The sequence below is a fragment of the Colobus angolensis genome, unplaced genomic scaffold (genome assembly GCF_000951035.1).
Source record: "Colobus angolensis palliatus isolate OR3802 unplaced genomic scaffold, Cang.pa_1.0 Scaffold410, whole genome shotgun sequence".
Taxonomy (NCBI): domain Eukaryota; kingdom Metazoa; phylum Chordata; class Mammalia; order Primates; family Cercopithecidae; genus Colobus; species Colobus angolensis.
In genome coordinates, this window is record NW_012117489.1 from 886,386 (window position 1) to 906,709 (window position 20,324).

A 20,324-nucleotide genomic window follows, 5' to 3' on the forward strand; every position below is an offset into this window, starting at 1 on the left:
TGTCCCTCTTAAGTCCCTTCCAAACATATGTATCTCCTATCTATCCCTACTGCCAAAGCCTTTTTAGAGGCCCATTATTTTTTGCCTTAGATACTTGGGTGTCTTTTAGTCTCTCTCACACTTACTGTATAATCTGAACTGAAAATAGGTAAATTCAACAAAAATCTGCATGTTGAAGGTTGAGACTACTCTGTAACCCCTATCTCTTACTCAATCTCCACAATGTGGGCAGCAAACTGAAATCCTCCAGGCAGGAGATAAAATAATCCTTTTCTGTAGAAATGAAGCTTCCTTCCAAGAAAAGACCCCCAGATGCTGATATCTTAGATACTGCAAGAAAAGAAAAAAAAAAAAAACCTGGTTCACTCATCCCATCACACTACAGTGAAACCTGCCAACCAGCATTCCCTATCCAAGCACCCAGAGCTCCCAAACAGCATATTAAAGTCTGACTTTAAAATATGAGCTGACAATTAACAAGATCTCCAGGTAGCTGAAGGATGCTTCCAATAAGAAAGAGACCAAATAGACAAGCAGAAATAAATGAAAGAGACAATATAGAAGAAAATTCAAATAACTGTATTATTTATTCTCAAAGACATAAGAGATGATAACTCTTCTTGATCTCCTTTTGGGAGATTTCTCTGAGTTCACAATCCAAATGTTCTTCTGAAAGTTTAATATCTGTTAAGGTATTTTTATACTGAAGAAATTTTCATTATTCCTTGATTGTTTCTATTTTATGGCCTCATGTTCATATTTAATGGATATAATATCCCAACAAGCCTATAAGTTTAGCAGTATTTTCATTCTCTTTAAGAAATGGAAAATGAGGCACAGCAAGTTTAAGACTTGCTCAAAATCATACACTTAGATGGGAATGAAGTCCAAACTGGAATCCAGGCAGTCAGGCTTCAGAAACCAGGCCCTGGACCTCTTTCTGGTCACTAATACTGTTTATTAAAATTTACTGTAATACCAAACACGCAGCTTGAAGAACACCAGGATGCAACTGAGGAACCCCTGGACAAGGTAATCTCTAAAGTCTGATTTAGATTCCTAATTAACTTATATAGGATTCATGTACTTCCAACAATGATGCTACAAACAGTGCCTTAAAAAACTCTTGCCAGTAAAACAGCTAAATTCTGAAACATCTAGAATGAGTAAAGAATTTCTGAGTCTTAAAAAAAGTTATTAAGCCCCATGAAGAAACCTAATTTAACCTGTCACCTACTACATAGGGTCAGATGTTGCATTAACATAATGTTTCATTAAAAATTCCGTTTATAATCAACTTGTTAATTTAGAAATCATTACAAGAGGACGAACAATTCCAAACACCGATATTGACAAAACACAAATGGAAACAAATGTTTGTCTGTTCTTCCTCTCCCTACTACAGCCCTCCAGTCTATTAAAGAAGGAGGTTATGTCCCAGGAGCCCCTTTTCCCATCTGTGCCCACACTCTCAACTAACTTCCAGGGGCCTGAGTGCAAGAGACTCCAGGTCAGGGAAGAGGAAGGGAACAGAGGACCTCAATTCTCTTTTGGCAGATGTCCTCTCTCCACTGGGAAGGTGATGGGGTCAGAAGTATCTAGGCATGCAAATATTGACAAGAATATTTCAGTTATAACCAAAGATGATTATTTACTTATCATTTAGGTTGTATTTGATCATCAAAGCTATATATTTGGACAGAAAAGGCTCTTAGAGGACAGCCCTGGAGTCTACTCAAGGATAAAAAAGATATATCTAGATAAAAAACATGTCCATATACTTGGATAAAAAGCATATCTGGATAAAAAAAGACTCCAACAGAACAGCCTGGAATATTTTGTCTTTGTGTAAATGTGTCTGAAATCCCAATGGCTAACGTATAGAAATGTGGAAGTAGACCTTTATCATTTCACAGCAACTCAGTAGCTTTGGAGGTCTCCATTATATCAGTTTTCCATGCTTCCAATCCCAGACTAACTACCAATGTCTCAATCATACTCACTAACTTGACAGATGTAATCTATCTCTACACAAGCCACAGTTCATAAGTCATCCAATCATCCGTGGAGAATGATATTTTGCTTGAAAACACAAATAAATGAATAACAATAACAAAAGAGCCTATATAGAGAGAAACAAAAACAAATCACGTTGGAGAAAGTTATCTATATTCATTCATTGTCTATTACATGCAAACTTCAGTAATAAAAAAACAAAGAAGAGTGTTATCAAAACCACTATGTAGTACATTTTTCTCCTAAGCTTTCAAAGGTGTAATGCAGGTCCCAATCCATTATTACCTACAAATCTCCCTGTGAAACTGAGAAAAATAAACACTGGCAGCGGTTGAATAGTGTCTCCCAGAAATTTATGTCAGCCTAGAATCTCAGAAGGTGACCTTATTTGCAAATGGGGCCTTTGCAGACATAATTAGCTCAGTTAAGATGAAGCCATACTGGATTAGTGTGGACTCTAAATCCAACGACTGATGTCCCTATAAGAAGAGGAGAAGACACATAGAGACAGGCAGAGAAGACCATGTGAAGATGGAGGCAGAGATTGGAGTGATGTAACTATAAGCCAAAGAACACTAAAGATTGTAGGAAGCCATCAGGTGCTAGGAAAAAGCTAGTAAGGCTTTCTGCCCTATAACCTCTAAAAGAAGCATGGTCCGGCCAATATCCTGATTTTGAACTTCTACTCTCCGGAACTGCAAGAGAATAAGCCAGCAGATTTGTGGTAATTTATCACAGAAGCCCTAAAAAAGTAATACAACACCCCAAACATGAAATGCAAGAAATGAAACCTAGACTGGTTAATTATCAATTGAATTATAACTCAATTACATATACAAACTTCACAAGCAATTGTACCATACAGTTACAAGGAAAAATGGTATGGTTAATGAAAAACAACAAAAATAAATAAAAAGGCTATTAACATAAAAGAGAAAAATGTAAGGTAGAGAATCAAATATCAGTCAAACACCAAAATTTTTAATGCCTCAATTAAAATAATGGAAATTATTTTCCATTTTATAACTTTAATAAATTTATAAAAGTAATATCAATAATTCATATAACATTTACTGTACTGTTAGAATATTTTCATCATACAGTACAAATTTTACAATTAAACGATAAAATTATTTATTTTACCAGCAGGTTAACTAATTCCAAACATTTGAAATAAAAGAAGTTGCCTTTTTTCCTTTATCCGTTTTTCAGTTTATATCCACCTCTGCCTTCCTGGTACCACATTTTTTATTAAAAATCTAAAATGTTTCCATAGAATTCTAATAGAATGAATAATGAAAAAATACATAAAGAAGGGTGGAGAAAGGAAGAGTGAGAAGGTGGATAAAATACATGGAAAGACTCAGACATGTATTAAAAGAATGTACTCAAACAAAAAGTTCAATACTACAGAGTTTACCAGGAGAGGTCCCCTTTTCCTCTACATGTTTCTACTTTCCCTGAGTTACATTGTGTTGAAACTATTTGTTCCTTTCCTCTTTTTGACCCTTCCCTGTCCTATATGGATGCTGCCTTCCTTTCTTTATTGAAAAATGTGTTATCACTTTTAAAAATAAATTTTGTCCGTGTTCCCCCGCAAAATCCCTATCTTTTTTGCTAACCTTGATTTAATGGCAATAAGATAACCCTCTGTATGAAATGAAAATGAAGTGCAAACTCAAAATTTCTACATAAAATCTATCAGAGAATAATGTTTAAGTGTAGGCTCTGCAGTATGATTACTCAGGTTCAGCCTTTTTTTTTTTTTTTTCTGAGACCCTCTCTTTTTTTCTGAGTTCCACTCTTATTGCCCAGTCTGGAGTGCAGTGGCACCATCTTGGCTCCCTGCAACCTCTGCCTCCTGGGTTCAAGCAATTCTTCTGCCTCAGCCTCCCAAGTAGCTGGGATTATAGTTGCCCGCCACCATGCCCTGCTAATTTTTTGTATTTTTAGTGGACACGGGGTTTTGCCACGTTGAGCAGGCTGGTCTTAAACTGCTGAACTCAGGTGATCCGTCCGCCTCTGCCTCTGAAAGTGCTGGGATTACAGGCGTGATCCACCGTACCTAGCCAACTTCAGCTTTTAGCTCTACCACATGCTAGTGTTAACCTTAGGTGAGTGACTGAACCTCTCCATTCCTAACTTTCCTAACCTCAAAATAGCAATAATGATAGTACCTACCTTAGAGGGTTTTGTGAGTGTTAACTGAGACTAGGCTCTGGCTGTGCAAGTACACACCAAATACTGTCTATTGACACTGCTACCACTTTAATTTAAAGTTGTTCCCTATTAGAGTATCTAGATTTCTCTTTAAGCATAACTCTCACCTAAGAAAACCATCACATATTCAAGAATCTACGAAAGGAGACAACAGGCTTGCTTACCTCATGCCTTGTCTAAGAAAATCTTAAGACAACAAAAAATGTGGAAGTCTAGAATACAGTATCAGAGAGTAAGAACATACACACTTAAAAGTTGTTTGAAAGATGGAATATCCTAAGACATTTTATTCACTCCCTTTCAAACCTCTCCCGTATCTCCCAGCCCTTTATCTGTTCCACATAAACCAGGATGATGCCATATAATGATTCTAAATTAAAATAGAAAAGCTGACCCTGAGCCCTACGACTTGATTTCTCCAAGCTGCCATGGAGGACAGAATGAGTTTCAAAGTGCCTAAACTTGAATTAATCCATTACACGCTCTACTCAATGACAGATAAAATTCAAAGTACATCTTTGGACATAAATCTAAGTTAGATTAGAGTTGCTTCAAGTATTTCCACTGGAGGTGAAAATTATGCCTTAAAATCCAAGTTTCTAGGTAAGCCTGTGAGTGGCAAGTAGCCACTTACAAACTACTTTACTGTGCATGGTGCTTTCTTATTCTGAAATCTTCCTGCTGTTGATATTTTGTAAATGAGAAATTGATCAAAACAGCAGAAGAGGGGTAAATTCAAACTCAGGTGTTCTATCTCAGTTGAACACACCATGCTGCTTCCTCGCCAATGTAAAACTGAACATATCCCAAATGTCTCCCACATTACCCTAAATATTTCAAATTCTACCACCAGATACACAGAGGAGTTATTGTGTCTGGACTTTCAGGAAGATAAATGGGGAAAGCTAAGCAATGATGATGGCTTTTGCTTCCAGATATAAACAGCAGAAAAATAAGACTATGAAAGGCAGAATGAGAAGACAAGAAAAAACAAATAACAAAAACTAACCCAGAGTTTAATTTCTCTGCCTTAAAGTCATTTACCGCTACAAAAAAAATATATATATATATCACTCTGAAGTCAGACTTTATTAAAAATACATTAAAATATTTTATTCAATGGAAAATAAAATGTCATTTTGTGATCAAGGCCTCAACTATTCTTCTATCATTCCCTGATCTCCAGAACATTCCAAATTCTGAGTTTAAAGATTCCTTGGGAAATGAAAACCACAACGCCAAGGTAGTTCTTAAGAGATGGCATAATCCAACTCCTATTTTTTGCAAGTAGGGTGACATGGTTTGAGTCTGTGCCCTCACCTAAATCTCATGTTGAATTATAATCCCCAATATTGGAGTTGGGGCCTGGTGGGAGGTGATCAGATCTGGGGGTGGTTTCTCAGGGTTTAACACCGTGCCCCTTCATGTTGTCATATCAATAGTGAGTCAGTGAGTTGTCATGAAATCTGGTTGTTTAAGAGTATATAGAACCTCCTCCCTCTCTATATTCCTCCTGCTTCGGCATGTAAGATGTGTCTGCTTCCCCTTCACCTTATAGGATGATTGAAAGTTTCCTGAGGCCTCTCCAGAAGATGCTGTGCTTCTGGTACAGCCTGTAGAACCATGAGCCAATTAAACCTCTTTTCTTTAGATATTAGTCAGTCTCAGGTACTTCTTTACAGCAGTGCAAGCATGGATTAATATACAGGGTTACTAAGGCCCAAACATTAAATGCTGTCATGGGCTGAACTGTGTTCCCCCAAAAAATTCACATTGAAGTCCTGACCCTTAGTGCCTTAGAATAGGACTATGTTTGGAGATAGGGTCTTCAAAAAGGTAATTAAGTTGAAATGATGTCATCTGAGTGGACCCGAAACCAATGTGATTATTGTTCTTATAAGAAGAGAAAATTTAGATGCAGACAGATACATAGGAAAAATGATGTGAAGACACAGGGAGAAGACTGCCATCTACAAGTTAAGGAGAGTGGCTGGCACAGAGCCTTCCTCATAGCCCTCATTCGGAGGGCCATGACACCTTGCTCTCTGACTTCCAGCTTCCAGGACTGTAAGACAATAAGTTTCTGTTGTTTAAGCTACCCAGGCTGTGGTACTTTGTTTCAGCAGCCCTAGCAAACTAATTGAGGTGGCTTGTCTTATACTGTACAGTGATGAAAAACAAAGTCAGGATCAAAACCTACTGATTTGTGTATATTGATTCAGTAAAGTTGCAGAATACAAAATCAACATACACAAATCAGTAGGTTTTGATTCTGACTTTGTTTTTCATCACTATACAACATAAAAGAAATCACCTCCAGCTTACCATGAGAGTTTCTACCTTGCCTCATAACTGACTACATTTTCACCCAATATTCTCTTGCACAAAAATGTTATACTTGGTTCAACTTCTTAACGACCATGGTACATATATATTACTTATGCTAAACTCTTGTGAGCTACACTCCTGCATTCCCAACAAGACATTTTCATACAGATGTCTTATGAGCCCAAAATCTCTAAAACCCAAATCGATAACTCCAAAATGTCAGTAATGACCCTGTTTTGAAATCTAACAAGGTCTTGGCTGGTACAAGACCCTGCTCCTTAGACAAGTCATCTAACCCCTCTGAGCCTTAATTCCATATTTATAATACAGATTCCATAAACAATATAAATTCTACAAAATAAAAATTCAAAACTCTTTCAAAGGACTAGAATGTGAAGATTACATTGGATAATAGCCTTTTAAAACTGTAAAGTCTTAAAAGCAATTCTCCATGCAATCACAAACTATTTCTATCTCTGGCACCATTTCTTCACTCATTCAAACTCAAAACCATTGACATTTCCCTCTCATTCTATAATCAATACTTCATCTAGCTCTGACATCTCTTTCTATAGAATATTATTTTTTGTTGTTAACGTCTAACAAACCCATAATTTCAAATCTGCAATATGTTGAATGAATGACTTATCAGCTTCCAGTTTCTTCTTTTTCTAATCGATATCATATCCGAATATCAGATTTTTCTTCCTAATATGCCCAGCTCAAAAGTCTTCAGAGGGTCTCTTCTAACCCACAGCACAAGATCCCACCTACACAGCCCTCATTCTACATAACTGCAACTGAGGGCCAGTTCCTAAGCTCATCTCAAGGCTTAAAATGAAGTTATGTTGCCAGTCAAAGCCAGGTCTCAGTGTGCTAAGGATTCATTGCATGTCCTGCTTCTCTGTGTTTCCTAGAACCTAACCTTTCATGTGCCTCAGGAGCTTGCCTCACACCCAGCCAATGTGAATAAGTAGATCATCAACAACTTCAATGTGATCCTACTGGCTTCTTCCCTTGAACCTCCCACTGATGGGCCTGCTTGTCACACTGGATCCTTCAATACTATTAAGAACTTTCTTGTCACCTTGGATCAAGACTTTGGTCCAAGCACCAACAGTAAGGTTAGGTTGATTAATTCTAGTGCACACCCTGCATACCAGGAATCCTGCCTGCTGGCCAGTTTCATTTTTCTTCTGCTTCCTTCTTGGCCCAGAATCCCTGTTCCTCTCCTCTCTCATATTCAGGGCCTATTGTGTAATTAAATTCAGTAGCGCTTTTAACCTTATCTCCCTCCACAGCTTAACAGAAACCCATTGTTCTACCTCAGTCAATCATTTTCAATCCCATCAAATCCAATACCCTCTTTATATAACAAATATTTTACTATCTTTTTTGCCTTTACTATTATGAAATTGAACTCATATATAACAAGATACACATAATTTCAAATATTTACATATAATTTCAAATATATTAATTTATATCTATATGTAACTAATACAAAAAATAAAAATTAATTTATAATAAAACAAAGTATTTAAATATGTAAGTAGATACAACTATACTGGAAAACATTGAAGAGTGGGGCCCACATCTATGTACAGAATCAGCATAAGCACAACCACTACAAATGCAGACTGTGGGATACAGCATTATTGAATTAAATAACATAAGCAGTACTACCACTAAGGAGTTTTTCCAAAGTATGAACAAGTTGTAAAGTTTTAAATAAAACAAAATACAATTTTCCCATTTTTTACACTGTAGTTGTATTCCTGGATAGTTTGGTATATATTAAATCTGTGCAGAGCATATTTTGTCTATATGCAAAATAGTTGAGTTTGGGCTCAGAAATATAAACAGATTTTTCATCTGCATGAATGCACAGTAGGACCTTTAAAAAAAGCTTGTGGGACATGAGACAATTGTTTATTGTATTAGAGCAGAGATCAACAAACTTTTATTGAAATGGCCAAATAGCATATACTTTTAAGTTTGGGGGACCATACAGTTTGTCAAAAGTACTCAACTCTGTCTAAGAAAGCAGCCATAGACAATACATAAATGAGTGGGAGTGCTGTGTTCGAATAAACTTTATTTACCAAAACAGACAGGAGGCCCCAAGCCATAGTTTGCCTCCCTCTGTATTAGTTTCTCACATAAATGCCAAGCTCTCATCCACTAAACACCGGTTGCATTGTTCAATTATTGTGACGACAACAGCCACTTCTATGGAGCAATAATTACCCATCCCTCCCACCCTATCAGTTGAGAACTCCTGATCTTAACTATTCCTCCTGTTCGCTGCACTTGGCAAAGGCATTGAGCTTTCTGGTCTCAGCTCCTTTTCTATACCTTTCTAGAACACTTCTCCTCAATCTACTCTTTACTGTTTTTCTATCTTATGCCTAATTCAAGTCCCAGCTAACACTTTACCTCCCATCACTAAAGAAAGAATTTCCTTAAAAATCACAATCTTTTAGAAATAATTTCACAATCTTTTAGATTTCACAATCTTTTATAAATAATTTGGCATTAATATACTACCATATATTATTCTTCAACTTATGGTTTATATGTTCTACCTCTCATCTGAAAGGCAGGTTCCTTGTGGGAACAAATTGTTATTTAATAATCTGTCATGTTTATAGATTCTAACTTACTGATTTTCCTTAAGTCACTTACTATTGTAGAGGGATTACCATGCTAGATGTTGAGAGTACAGCAGTGAACAATCAGACAAGGTCTCCGCCCTCACTAAGATTATATACTTTATAGAGTGGAAAGAAAATTTCAGATTCCAATAAGAATTATAATGGAAATAAAAATAGGGTGTGATGTGGAGAGTAAAGAACATAAAATGATGGTCAGCCACTAATTCAGATAAATGGACAAAGAAACCCTCTCTGAAATGGGATGTTTGAATTGACCCTAAATCTAAAAAGAGCCAGGGAGCAGCATTCCAGCCACGGGGAAGAACATGCGTAAAATTCCTTAGACAGGAAACTCTGTAGCATGTTTGAAGAAAATCAGTCATACAGGACTTGAAACAATTTTAAATAAGGGGATTGACATAATACGATTTTAGTTTTCAAAAATATTATACAGGTAACAGAGTAGAGAAGGGATAGTAATAAGGCAAGAGAAGTGAGGTGTATAATTAAGAAGCTATTACAGAAGTCCAAGGAAGAACTGATGATATCTTGGACTGGGGGTAGCAGTGGAGAAAGAGAACGTGGACAGATTTCAGGTATCACTTAAAGAGGTAATCAACAGGGCTTGTTCATGGCTAGATTTGGGTAGAGGAAACACTAGATGCTGCTATTACTAATAGAGGGAGAACATGGTTTCAGTTATAGTGGGAGGATCATAAGTTCCATTCAGATGTGTTAAGTCTGAGATGACTGTTACACAATGATTGATTTTTAAAGATTAAACTAGCCTTGTATTCCTGAAATGAATCTCAGTTGGTAGTGATGTATTATCCCTTTTATATACTGCTGTATTCAAGAGAAGATGCCAAATAGGCAGGTGGATATATGAAATGGAGATGAAGACAGGGTCTTAGCTAAAGAGATGCATGTGTAGGATTATCAACTTATGGCTGCTCTTTAAATTCACAAAATAAATAATATCACTCAGGACAGGGTGCTTATTAGAAAAAAAAAAAAAAAAGAGGCCCTTTCCTGTCCTGAAACTCCCCCTAACTCAGAGAAAGGGTCAGCCTAAGAGAAAAACCTACCTACTTCGAAAATCTAATGTCACAAAAGAGACTGTTTCAACCATGCAATCTGCTGAAAGGTTGAGTAAAATAAGACAGAGGTATACACTTGACAAGAAGCAAGTGACTGATGAACTTTATAAAAACATTTTCTGCTAAAGATCAATGATGCAGACAAAATTAAAATTGAATTAAAAGGAGAATAAGAGGTGAGAGAGTAGAAATAGAAACAAGATTTTCAAAAATGATACATGTAAATCATATCAATAATTGTGGGAAACAAACCAAACCAGTGACAGACTACATTTAGTTCATCAATACGTTGATAAATTATTTCAGCAAACCACCAATTTATCTTGTTATGGATGAACAGAATAATAGCTGTGATCCCTTCAATGCAAAAATAAACTGAAGTCCTATGTCAACATAATCTTCACTTTTAAAATTGTAGTAGAGGTAAACCTACTTATCCTAAAAGTTATTAAACTGAACTGAAAAGTTCCCACTAATAAAAAAAAAAAGATATTTTATTTTATTGGAATACAAAAGCCTTTCTATGCAGGTAACAAAGCAAAGATAGAGCTATTTAATTTCATAAAAATTAAAATCTTATATGTAGCAAATAACTACATTATAAAAGAAATTTTAGAAAATAACAGACTAGAGGAAAATATTACAACATAAATGACCCTAATATATAAAGAATGTCTATATTATCTTCTTTCCAATCAGAAAAACCAATAAAAGTACAGTAAAGGATAGAAATGAAGAAAGAAAAGAAATTCAAATGACTAGTAAGATGGCATGACAAATCCCCATTTTTAAGAACTTTCCTTAAAAATCATCAATACAGAATAATGTTAAACTAATATTTAAGGAACTCTAAAAATAATAGCAGACATACAAAATTCCTCAACTACCTAGATAGCCTCACCATCAATACACAGCATTTTATTCCACATCTGAGCATACAGCAGATAATCTTGTTTCATTTAACACGACTGATATGACTGCAAGAGATGCTGATTTTTAAATTTCAGTTTATACATTTTAATGAAAGATACAATCGTGTAATTTTAAAACTCAGCATATTTAGAGGTGTATAATATTAAAATAGCTATGGGGCCCACAGAAACACAAAAGCAAAATCAACAAGGAAAAGTGCCTACCTTCCCTGATAGCCGTGAAAGGTGTCCCTTCTTCTTCCTGTAGCCTGATCACCTTCAGAGCTACCAACTTCCCATTTACCCTGCGAGAAACGAAAGATAAGTGAATCTATGAATATATGTACTCATTATAGTTCTAATTGTCTTCCTTATAATTTATAAAACTAAATAAATTCGCTTTTATGCTAAAAATGTCAGTGACTCAACTATACCGCCAAAGCAAGGATAGTTTCAATAAGGCTGGTAATTCTATATCATCATCAAAAATATTCACACTTTAAATATTCATACTTGCACAGGCCAAGATTTAACTGAAGTTTTCTGTGATTCACTGTGTTCCTTCCAGAATGAAACTGGTATTTAACCAAATCACCACACTTGATAATTATTCTCAGATTAATTAAAAATCATGCAATCAAAAATAACTCTGTTCCTTTGTTTCTCTAATAGCTCCCTCTTTGTTCCTTCTGCTGAAATGTCTTCATTTTCAGTCTTTAGCTGAGGTCATTCAATTCCCAAGGACAGAAACTTGACATTCTTCTCTCTCTCTCAACAACACCCATTCCCATTTTTTCCTTTTTTTTTCTTTTTTACTACAACCTCCTAAAATTATATTTGGTCTAGTTGTGTTTTATATTACAGTATGTCATCAAAAATGTTATGAATATTTTACCATTACAAGATTACACAAGACCTATCCAAAGCAGATGGTCCTTCCAGACACATGCTAAATATGTGTTGGCGCCAATTAAAAGTAAGATTGTGCTATGGAGATAACTTTTTATCCAGTCAATTCTGTCATCAATCAAAGACATAACTATCTATATTAGTCCCCTCCTTCAGTGTTCTATTTTCTACCTACACTGGGCCTAGAACCATACTTCATTTGGTTTGTTTGTTAATTAAAATAGGAAAAAACAAAAGCACATATATAATCCTCAGTGGATTGGTTCCAGGATCCCCTCTGATACCAAATCTGAGGATGTGCAAGTCTATTACATAAAATGCTGTAGTGTTTGTGTAAAACCTGTGTACACCACCCATACACTTTAAATCATCTCCAGATTACTTATAATACCTAATACATTATAAACTCTATGTAAATAGTTGTTATACTGTATTTTTTACACATATCATTTTAATTGTTATATTATCTGTCTTTTCTCCCAAATATTTTCAATCCAAAGTTGGTTGAATCCAGATGCAGAAACCTCGAATATGGAGAGACAACTGTATTAAAAATGCAAAAGGTACAAGATATATAGACATCCATATATATATCACACATATATATACACATAAATTTACACATATACACACATACACAAACAGTAGTATACAATACAGAGTACACTCTATATTGTTTATGTCACTTAACAACATATTTTGGTGACATAAATTCAGAGGAAACTGCCTTTTGCTTTGGAAAACCACAGGGTGTTCTTATGTATGAGTATATCATACTATATTTAATCCCAGTCCTCTACTGATGGCTATGTAGCTTGTTCCCAAATTTTGCTACCACAATGATGCAATAAATATTTTTGTATGTGTAATTACATCTATGTAAAAATATGTTTGTAAGATAAATTCCTAAAAGTGCAATTGCAAGGTCAAAGGTACATGCATTTCTAATTTCCAATTTTGATGAATATTGGAGAATCATCCTACATAGAGGATACCAATATAAATATTTGGTATCCTTTCCTATAGCAAATAGAGCTTATCTGCTTCTTCTCCTTCACCTATGCTATATGTTCTCAATGTCTGATTTTGCCAATCTAATAGGTCAAAAATGGTTTCTTGTTGCAAGTTAAATGGCTACCAAAGATCTCTAAAGGTTAAAGAACTAGCAAAGGAGGAACTTATGTGGGCCAGAGAATCCAGTATCTGACTTTGGAAGAATTTGAATGTCTCTTGTTTAAACCTACATCTATTTGGTCTGTTTTTGCTCAAAAAATAAAAACTGCCATAGACATAAAACCCAAAAGAACAAGGAATTCATCACAGTTGAACCATCTTAGTGGCATTTCTCATTGAATGGATTACAGACATACATTATTACTGGTTACAGTAATGGGATAAGGCTCCACAACGTACCATCTCCTCAAGGTTAGGAGTTGTGTTTCTTTTTCCTCCTGCTTTAGCAGAGAGGACAGGCCTGCTGCTTTTCTGTTCTGCAACCTCTTCTCTTGAGTATATTTTTCTTGATTTTTTTAATCCTGTTTGTGCTCTAGGTACAGGCAAAAAAAAATTACTATGCACATGGGGTTCAGCTGGAGACTGTACCTTGTACTCTTCACTTCGTCTTTTAGGACTAAGCACTTTGGCGGGGCTTGACGCTGGGATGCAGTTAGTGCTGACCTCTGCATGAATTTTTCTCAGCCCAGCTGAGCTCATCACTGGCTCCCTGAGGAGGCAGTAACTGATTCCAGAACTGCTTGGAATTTTCCCCTCATTTACAGATATTTTCCCCTCACTCATAAAACACACACACAACCTTTTTCCCACAAAGCTTTCCATTTCTCTTGAGAGCATTAACTGTATGGATCATGTATTGTGAACTGAGTTCTGGAATATAGGGACCACATGCTTCTGTAGGTTGTATACTTAAAGCACATTCTCAGGCATGAAACTATGATTGCCTTGTAACACAACGAAAAGACACCAGCCTTTAACTGAATCAACACTCATTTTTTAAGTGCAACTAAATATGGATTCCCCCTAAGTAACTTCCTTGACTAATTTGTATTATTTTCATAGTGAAAAGGGTCTTTGAAAAAATTTCCAAGAAAAACGCAAAAAAAAAACAAGACCTAAGTTCATGGAATTCATATTCTGAATTCTCCATGAATTGAACCTCCAAGTGTTTGTTTTTAATAAGTTATGATCATCTCAACAGTTCACGACACTGAGATTTTATGTATTACATCATTTGAAACTAAAATTTCCTTAAAATATATACTACACCGTAAGTTCCAGAAATAAAGGAGACTTTTTCTGTTTTATCAACTGATATGTGCCCAGTATCTAGGACCTTCAGGGCACAGAGTAGATTCTCAAAATATTTCACTGGATGAATATTGATACTGTTATAATAGTATACCAATATTTTCCTCAACATACCTGCAAAATAAGTCCAGAATAAATTACTGAAAGTATTATTTCCAAAAAACTTCAAAAATACCAAAATTTTATAAAGTTTTCAACATCTTTTATGTTAGTTTTAAATGTTTATTTTCTTTTTACAAATAAAAGATGTGGTCTCTTTATATTTACTGCATCTATATATAGAAAAGTTTTTATTTCCTTTAAGTTTTAGAATTTGTAGAATATGCTTTGTTAATTGTTTTTGCACTCAGCAGACATGTTTCAAAACACTCACCAACCTTTAATAATCTGAGCCCAGACCACTAATCTTTTCTACTATTGCTTCACTGGTTTTTCATTAAGAATCATATTGATTATCAAATTGCTCTTTAACCTAAGAGTCATTGTGACTTTCTCCTTTCTTAATTAGTTTTTATCTATATGCCTCAACACTCAGCAACTACTGAATCTCTGTTTTAAAGCCTAGTAAAAATGTTAAGTCACTGGGTCCACTTTTAGTAAAGGTACCTGCGGAAAAAAATAACATTAAGAAATTTTTTAATAGTCTACCTTTTGTGCATGTATATTTTAAATCTTTTTTTTTTTTTTTTTTTGAGACAGGGTCTCACTCTGTTGCCCAGGCCGAAGTGTAATGACATGATCATGGCTCACTGCAGCCTCCAGCCTCCATCTCCTGGGCTCAAGAGATTCTCCTACCGCAGCCTCCAGAGCAGCTGAGACTACAGAGCCATGCCACCACACCAGGCTAATTTAAAAAAAAAAAAAAAAATTAGAGAAAGGGTCTCATTATGTTGCCCAGGCCAGTTTTGAACTCCTGGGCTCAAGTGATCCTCTTGCCTTGCTCTCCTAAAGTGCTGGGATTACAGGTTGTGAACCACTGCACCCAGCCTTATTTTAAAGTTTAGTATGGCCTGAAATATTTGAAAGTGTAAGTTACTAACTCATTTACAAAATGGAAATTTTTAAAGATATCAAAAAAGATACATTACTGTACGAAAAACAAAATGAACACTGTGTCTTCTAATTATCTCGGGGATTTAACCTGTTTTATGAAAACTTAAAACATGTAATTCAAACATCGATTTAAATAACTTGAAATAATCACAAAATTCAAATTGAATCAATAAATTAGAGCTGTTTACAGAAAAACATTGAAAATCCCTCTTCAACAAGTCTTATTAATTAAATCAAAAGCTAATGAACAGAAGGCAATCAGGGCTTGATTACCAGTAGAGATGTTAATTCAGGTAAATAACATGATGAAAAAAGGGCTCTAAATTGTGCTAATATTACCACAAAACGTTCTACTGTAGTTACTGCTCAATTTGCCTGTAGTTGCTTTAAGCTGTATAGAGAGTCATTTTATTTCAGAGATTCTTTATGCTTATTCTCTTATTTTTCCAGTAACTGTCATTCCCAGCTTGGCCCAAAGGAGCCGTGACTCATTGCTTTATTCTGCCCATCACGCAGCATGAGTTCCAAAGTGCTACACCAAGAAAAACAGAATTGGGCAGGAGTGGGGAGAGTAACTCCATGCACAGGACATGGGGACATTGGGTAGCCAGGTAGAGCCAGGCTGAAAGGGGATCCAACTTTCAAACTGTTTCTAAGCACAAAGCACAAATCCATATCCGTCAATTTCAGAAACTTTGTCCACACATCTGTGTGCCCTAAATGTGTAAATACAAAATTTTCTTGTGGGAGTAAAGCAAAATCTAGAAGCTTTCAATAAAGAAAACAGCCTATTTATTTTCTCGTCCATTCATTTGTTCATTTAATGTTTTGCAAAAACAATAAAGGAAAACTCCCCACTTAGCTCAAAGTACATTTTCCAGTTTCAAAAGAAACTGGTTATGAAGCTCAAAGAGAACTTTCTTAAGGAAAAAAAATTCTCAAAGGAAAGCCTAAAGCTCTTCTATTCCATTAGTTACTTCAAATTAATAGAATAACTTAGCACAAGAAAACAAAATTACAAATATTATCTGGGTCATCTTTGAAAATAGTGTCCATATGCTAACACCTAGAAGAAATTATGTCTAGAGGATATGAAGGAAATTAAAGCAGTATACCCAAAATAAATTTAATACACTCTGGGAAATTTAATATATTCTGCTTCTCTCTTCCATTATGATTTTGTATCAAGAGAAACTGCAAAGGAAAATAAGACCAAGTACAGATAGATACAATGCTCTTGTTTCCTTGCCGTATTGGTCTAGAGGCAATAGAAGGAAATGTAGATACTACGGAGGGAGGGTCAGTAGAAAGCTGGAGTAGGGCAAGGACAATATTTTCAGAAGAATTTACAGATTTTTGGCAAAGTTATTAAAAATATTTTTAAAGTTATACTAATAGTGTTTCATTTATTAATTCCCTCTTTATATGCTAGTTAAAATGCTCACTATACTGTATTTATTACACACAGATTTCAAAAATTAAGCTTAAATATTCATGACATTGTTACTGTCATCTAAATTCAATTCTTATTCAGGTGTGAATAAGAAGTCATCTCAATACTGTTTTAACGTTTACTCTTCAGGAATATCCCAAAAGTGCTTACTACTGTATTTTATTCTAGAAATATAAATTAGAATTTCAAGGTAAACTGTCAGTAATTACACCTTGTCATAATCTATATCAAAGTAATACAGAGAGAAGTGGAAGAAGACTAAAACTAGCTGGTCTTAATTTCTTTTTACAAAAACTTATGGATACATTATAGTTGTACATATTTACAGGGTATATGTGATATTCTGATATAAGCATACAATGTGTAATGAGCAAATTATGGTAACTCAGGCATCCACCACCTCAATTATTTGTCATTTCTTTTTGTTGGGAACTTTCCATATCCACTCCTCTAGCTATTCTGAAATATGCAATAAATTATTGTTAACTATAGTCATCCTATTGTGCTACCAAATGGTGTTACTCCTTCTATATAACTATATTTTTGTGCCTATTAATCAACCCCTCTTTATCCTCCATCTCTCCACTACCCTTGCCAACCTCTAGTAACCATCATTCTACTCTACCTCCATGAGAAAAATTTTTTAGTTCCCATATATGAGTGAGAACATGTGCTATTTGTCTTTAGCGCTTGGCTTATTTGCCAACTTAATATTCTCCAGTTCCACCCATGTTGTAGCAAATGACCATATCTAATTCTTTTTTATGGCCGAATAATATTCTATCACATTTTCCTCATCCATTCATCCATTGATGGACACTTAGGCTGATTCCATACCTTGACTATTGTGAACAGTGCTGCAATAAACATGAGAGTGCAGGTATCTCTTCAACATACTGATTTCCTTTCTTGGATAGACACACCTGGGAGTGGGATTGCTGGATCATATGGTAGTTCTAGTTTTTTGAGGATCCTCCACACTGTTCTCTATAGTGGCTGGACTAATTTACATTCCCACCAACAGCATACAAGCATTCCCCTTCCTCCATATTCTCATCACTATTTGTTATAGACTGTCTTTCGGATAAAAGCCATTTTAACTGGAGTGAGATGACATCTCACTGTGGTTTTGATTTGTATTTCTCATATTTTTAATGATGCTGAGCACTTTTTCATACACCTGTTGGACATGCATCTCTTCTTTTGAGAAATGTCTATTCAAATGTTTTGCCCATTTTTTAATCGATCTTTAGGAGTGTGGGGGGATTTTTTTTTTTTTTTTTTGCTATTTGTTTCAGTTCCTTATGTATTCTGGTTATTAATCCCTTGTCTGTTGAACAGTTTGCAAATATTTTCTCCCATTCTATAGGCTGTCTCTTCACTTTGTTGATTGTTTGCTTGTAGAAGCTTACTACTGAAAGAAAACATTGGGAAATGCTTCAGGACATTGGTTGGGCAAATAGCTCTTCAGTAAAACCTCAAAAATACAACCAAGCAAAGCAAAAATGGACACATTAATTTCTTTTTGAATAAAATCCAAAGATTAACAAAACAATAGTAGAATGGCTATTTATTAGGATGTGACTAACAATACAAAAAGATTTAATGCAATGAGGAAAGGGCATATTCAATCAACAATTATTACCTATAAAAAGAATTGATTGCTACTAAGCATGATTCATCATTATGAATGCTTTATACACAAACTCATAATACTTAGAAACATAATATTAGAGTAGCATATAATGTTCATAGGAAAAAATTAAATTACGTTCATTTCAGCAATTTTGAGCCACCCAAATTTACACCTTTCTAAAAATGAAATCTGTCAACAAAGGATTTTAGGGTCTTATCACTTTGCAATTAAAAGTAACCTCAGTAATCATCCAGGCTCCCAAAGGGACAAAAAGATCCTCACTGGCTTGATGGTCTATCCTTGTACTCTCACTGCCTGGAACAAAGCAGTCCCTAAAAGATTTTGATGGAACCCCAACTCCTCTACAAAAATTCAAATTATTTAGTTCTTCCCTAAGTTGAGACAAAAACGCTTCCTGTGAGTTTTACTCTGATTCAAGATCTGAATCCACAAAGACTAAATAAACTAGGTCCTCTTCTATAAGACAGCCTTTCACTTAATGAAATTTTAATATCCCACCCCTTATTCAATAAATATTAACTGAGATAATTTAATAAATATTAAATGAGTCTGTGTGTGGGATAAAGGATAAACAATACAGACAAATCCCCCAATACAGTCTAGTCCCCTAGACTATTGACTAGAGCCAATAGTCTAGCCAAGGAAACAGACACAGAACACCTAAGTACAAAAATGACTGAGGCATGTCAAAGAGATTCCGGAGGCTCCCATTTGTCAAATGAAACAATTTGTGCATTACTAAAATAATACCTGCAATTTAAAGATACAAAGTATGTCTAAATTTATAAGTATTAAAATGAAACAAAAAAACTTAATTGGTCATTTTGGAGGTCATTATAGAATCATTTCATTACTTAAAACCTTTTAATACAGAATATATCAAGCATTTCCCTTCCCTTTCATACTCTTTCATATATACTGTACCTCAGTATAATTAAATATTGTAGTTGATTTTAGGAAGTTTCTCTATAGAGATACTGCATGTAACAAATGAGGAAGGAAAGACAGAATTTGAATATCACCATTTTGCTAACTATAATCACTTAGTAGATTATCAACAGTTAGATTCTGACCAAGTCTAAATCTAACTACTTATTTAAAGGGCAAAAGGGAATAAGTTATAAATAACACCATTAGGAAACAACAAGGAAAACCCAGACTTCATAAAGTTCTATAGGAGAAACGAATCTGTTTCTTCAACAAATCAATTCCAAGGGGGAAAAAAGGCAGGGTAGGGGTAATGCATGGACTAAAAGATTGACATATGACTGCAATTGACTGCAATGTATAGACTCAATTTTTCTGGATTCAAACAAAGTGTATTTTAATACTGTATAGTTGATATTAAGGAACCATTTTTTACATGTTATCATATAATATTGTCATGTGTTTTAAAACACGTTTATCTTTCAAAAAATAAAACTAATATAAAATAATATAAGGTCTGGGGCTTCTTTCAAAATAATTTCAGTGAATGAATATAGATGAAATATACTCAGTCATGAGTTCTCAATGTTTGAAGATGGGTGATGGCTTAATGGAAGTTTATTATGACTATGCTCTCTACTAGTTATTTTCTATAATAAGTTCTTTTTTAAAGAATACAATATGAATTGGTATAAACATGATAAGGGAAAATCACAGCACACTATATAAAAGAAATAGGGAGGCTGGGGAAGGAAGATCACTTCTGAC

At 34.9% G+C, this 20,324-nt stretch overlaps 1 protein-coding gene across 3 annotated transcripts in view; it reads right to left on the reverse strand.

Moving 5' to 3' along the window:
* Positions 1-20,324, reverse strand: part of CDK14 (cyclin-dependent kinase 14) — a 487,133-nt gene that overhangs the window by 397,512 nt on the left and 69,297 nt on the right. For all 3 annotated transcript variants that reach the window (XM_011956201.1, XM_011956202.1, XM_011956203.1), the window contains one exon: positions 11,458-11,537. In XM_011956201.1, coding sequence (XP_011811591.1) covers positions 11,458-11,537 — 80 coding nt within the window. The remainder of the gene's footprint in view (positions 1-11,457; positions 11,538-20,324) is intronic.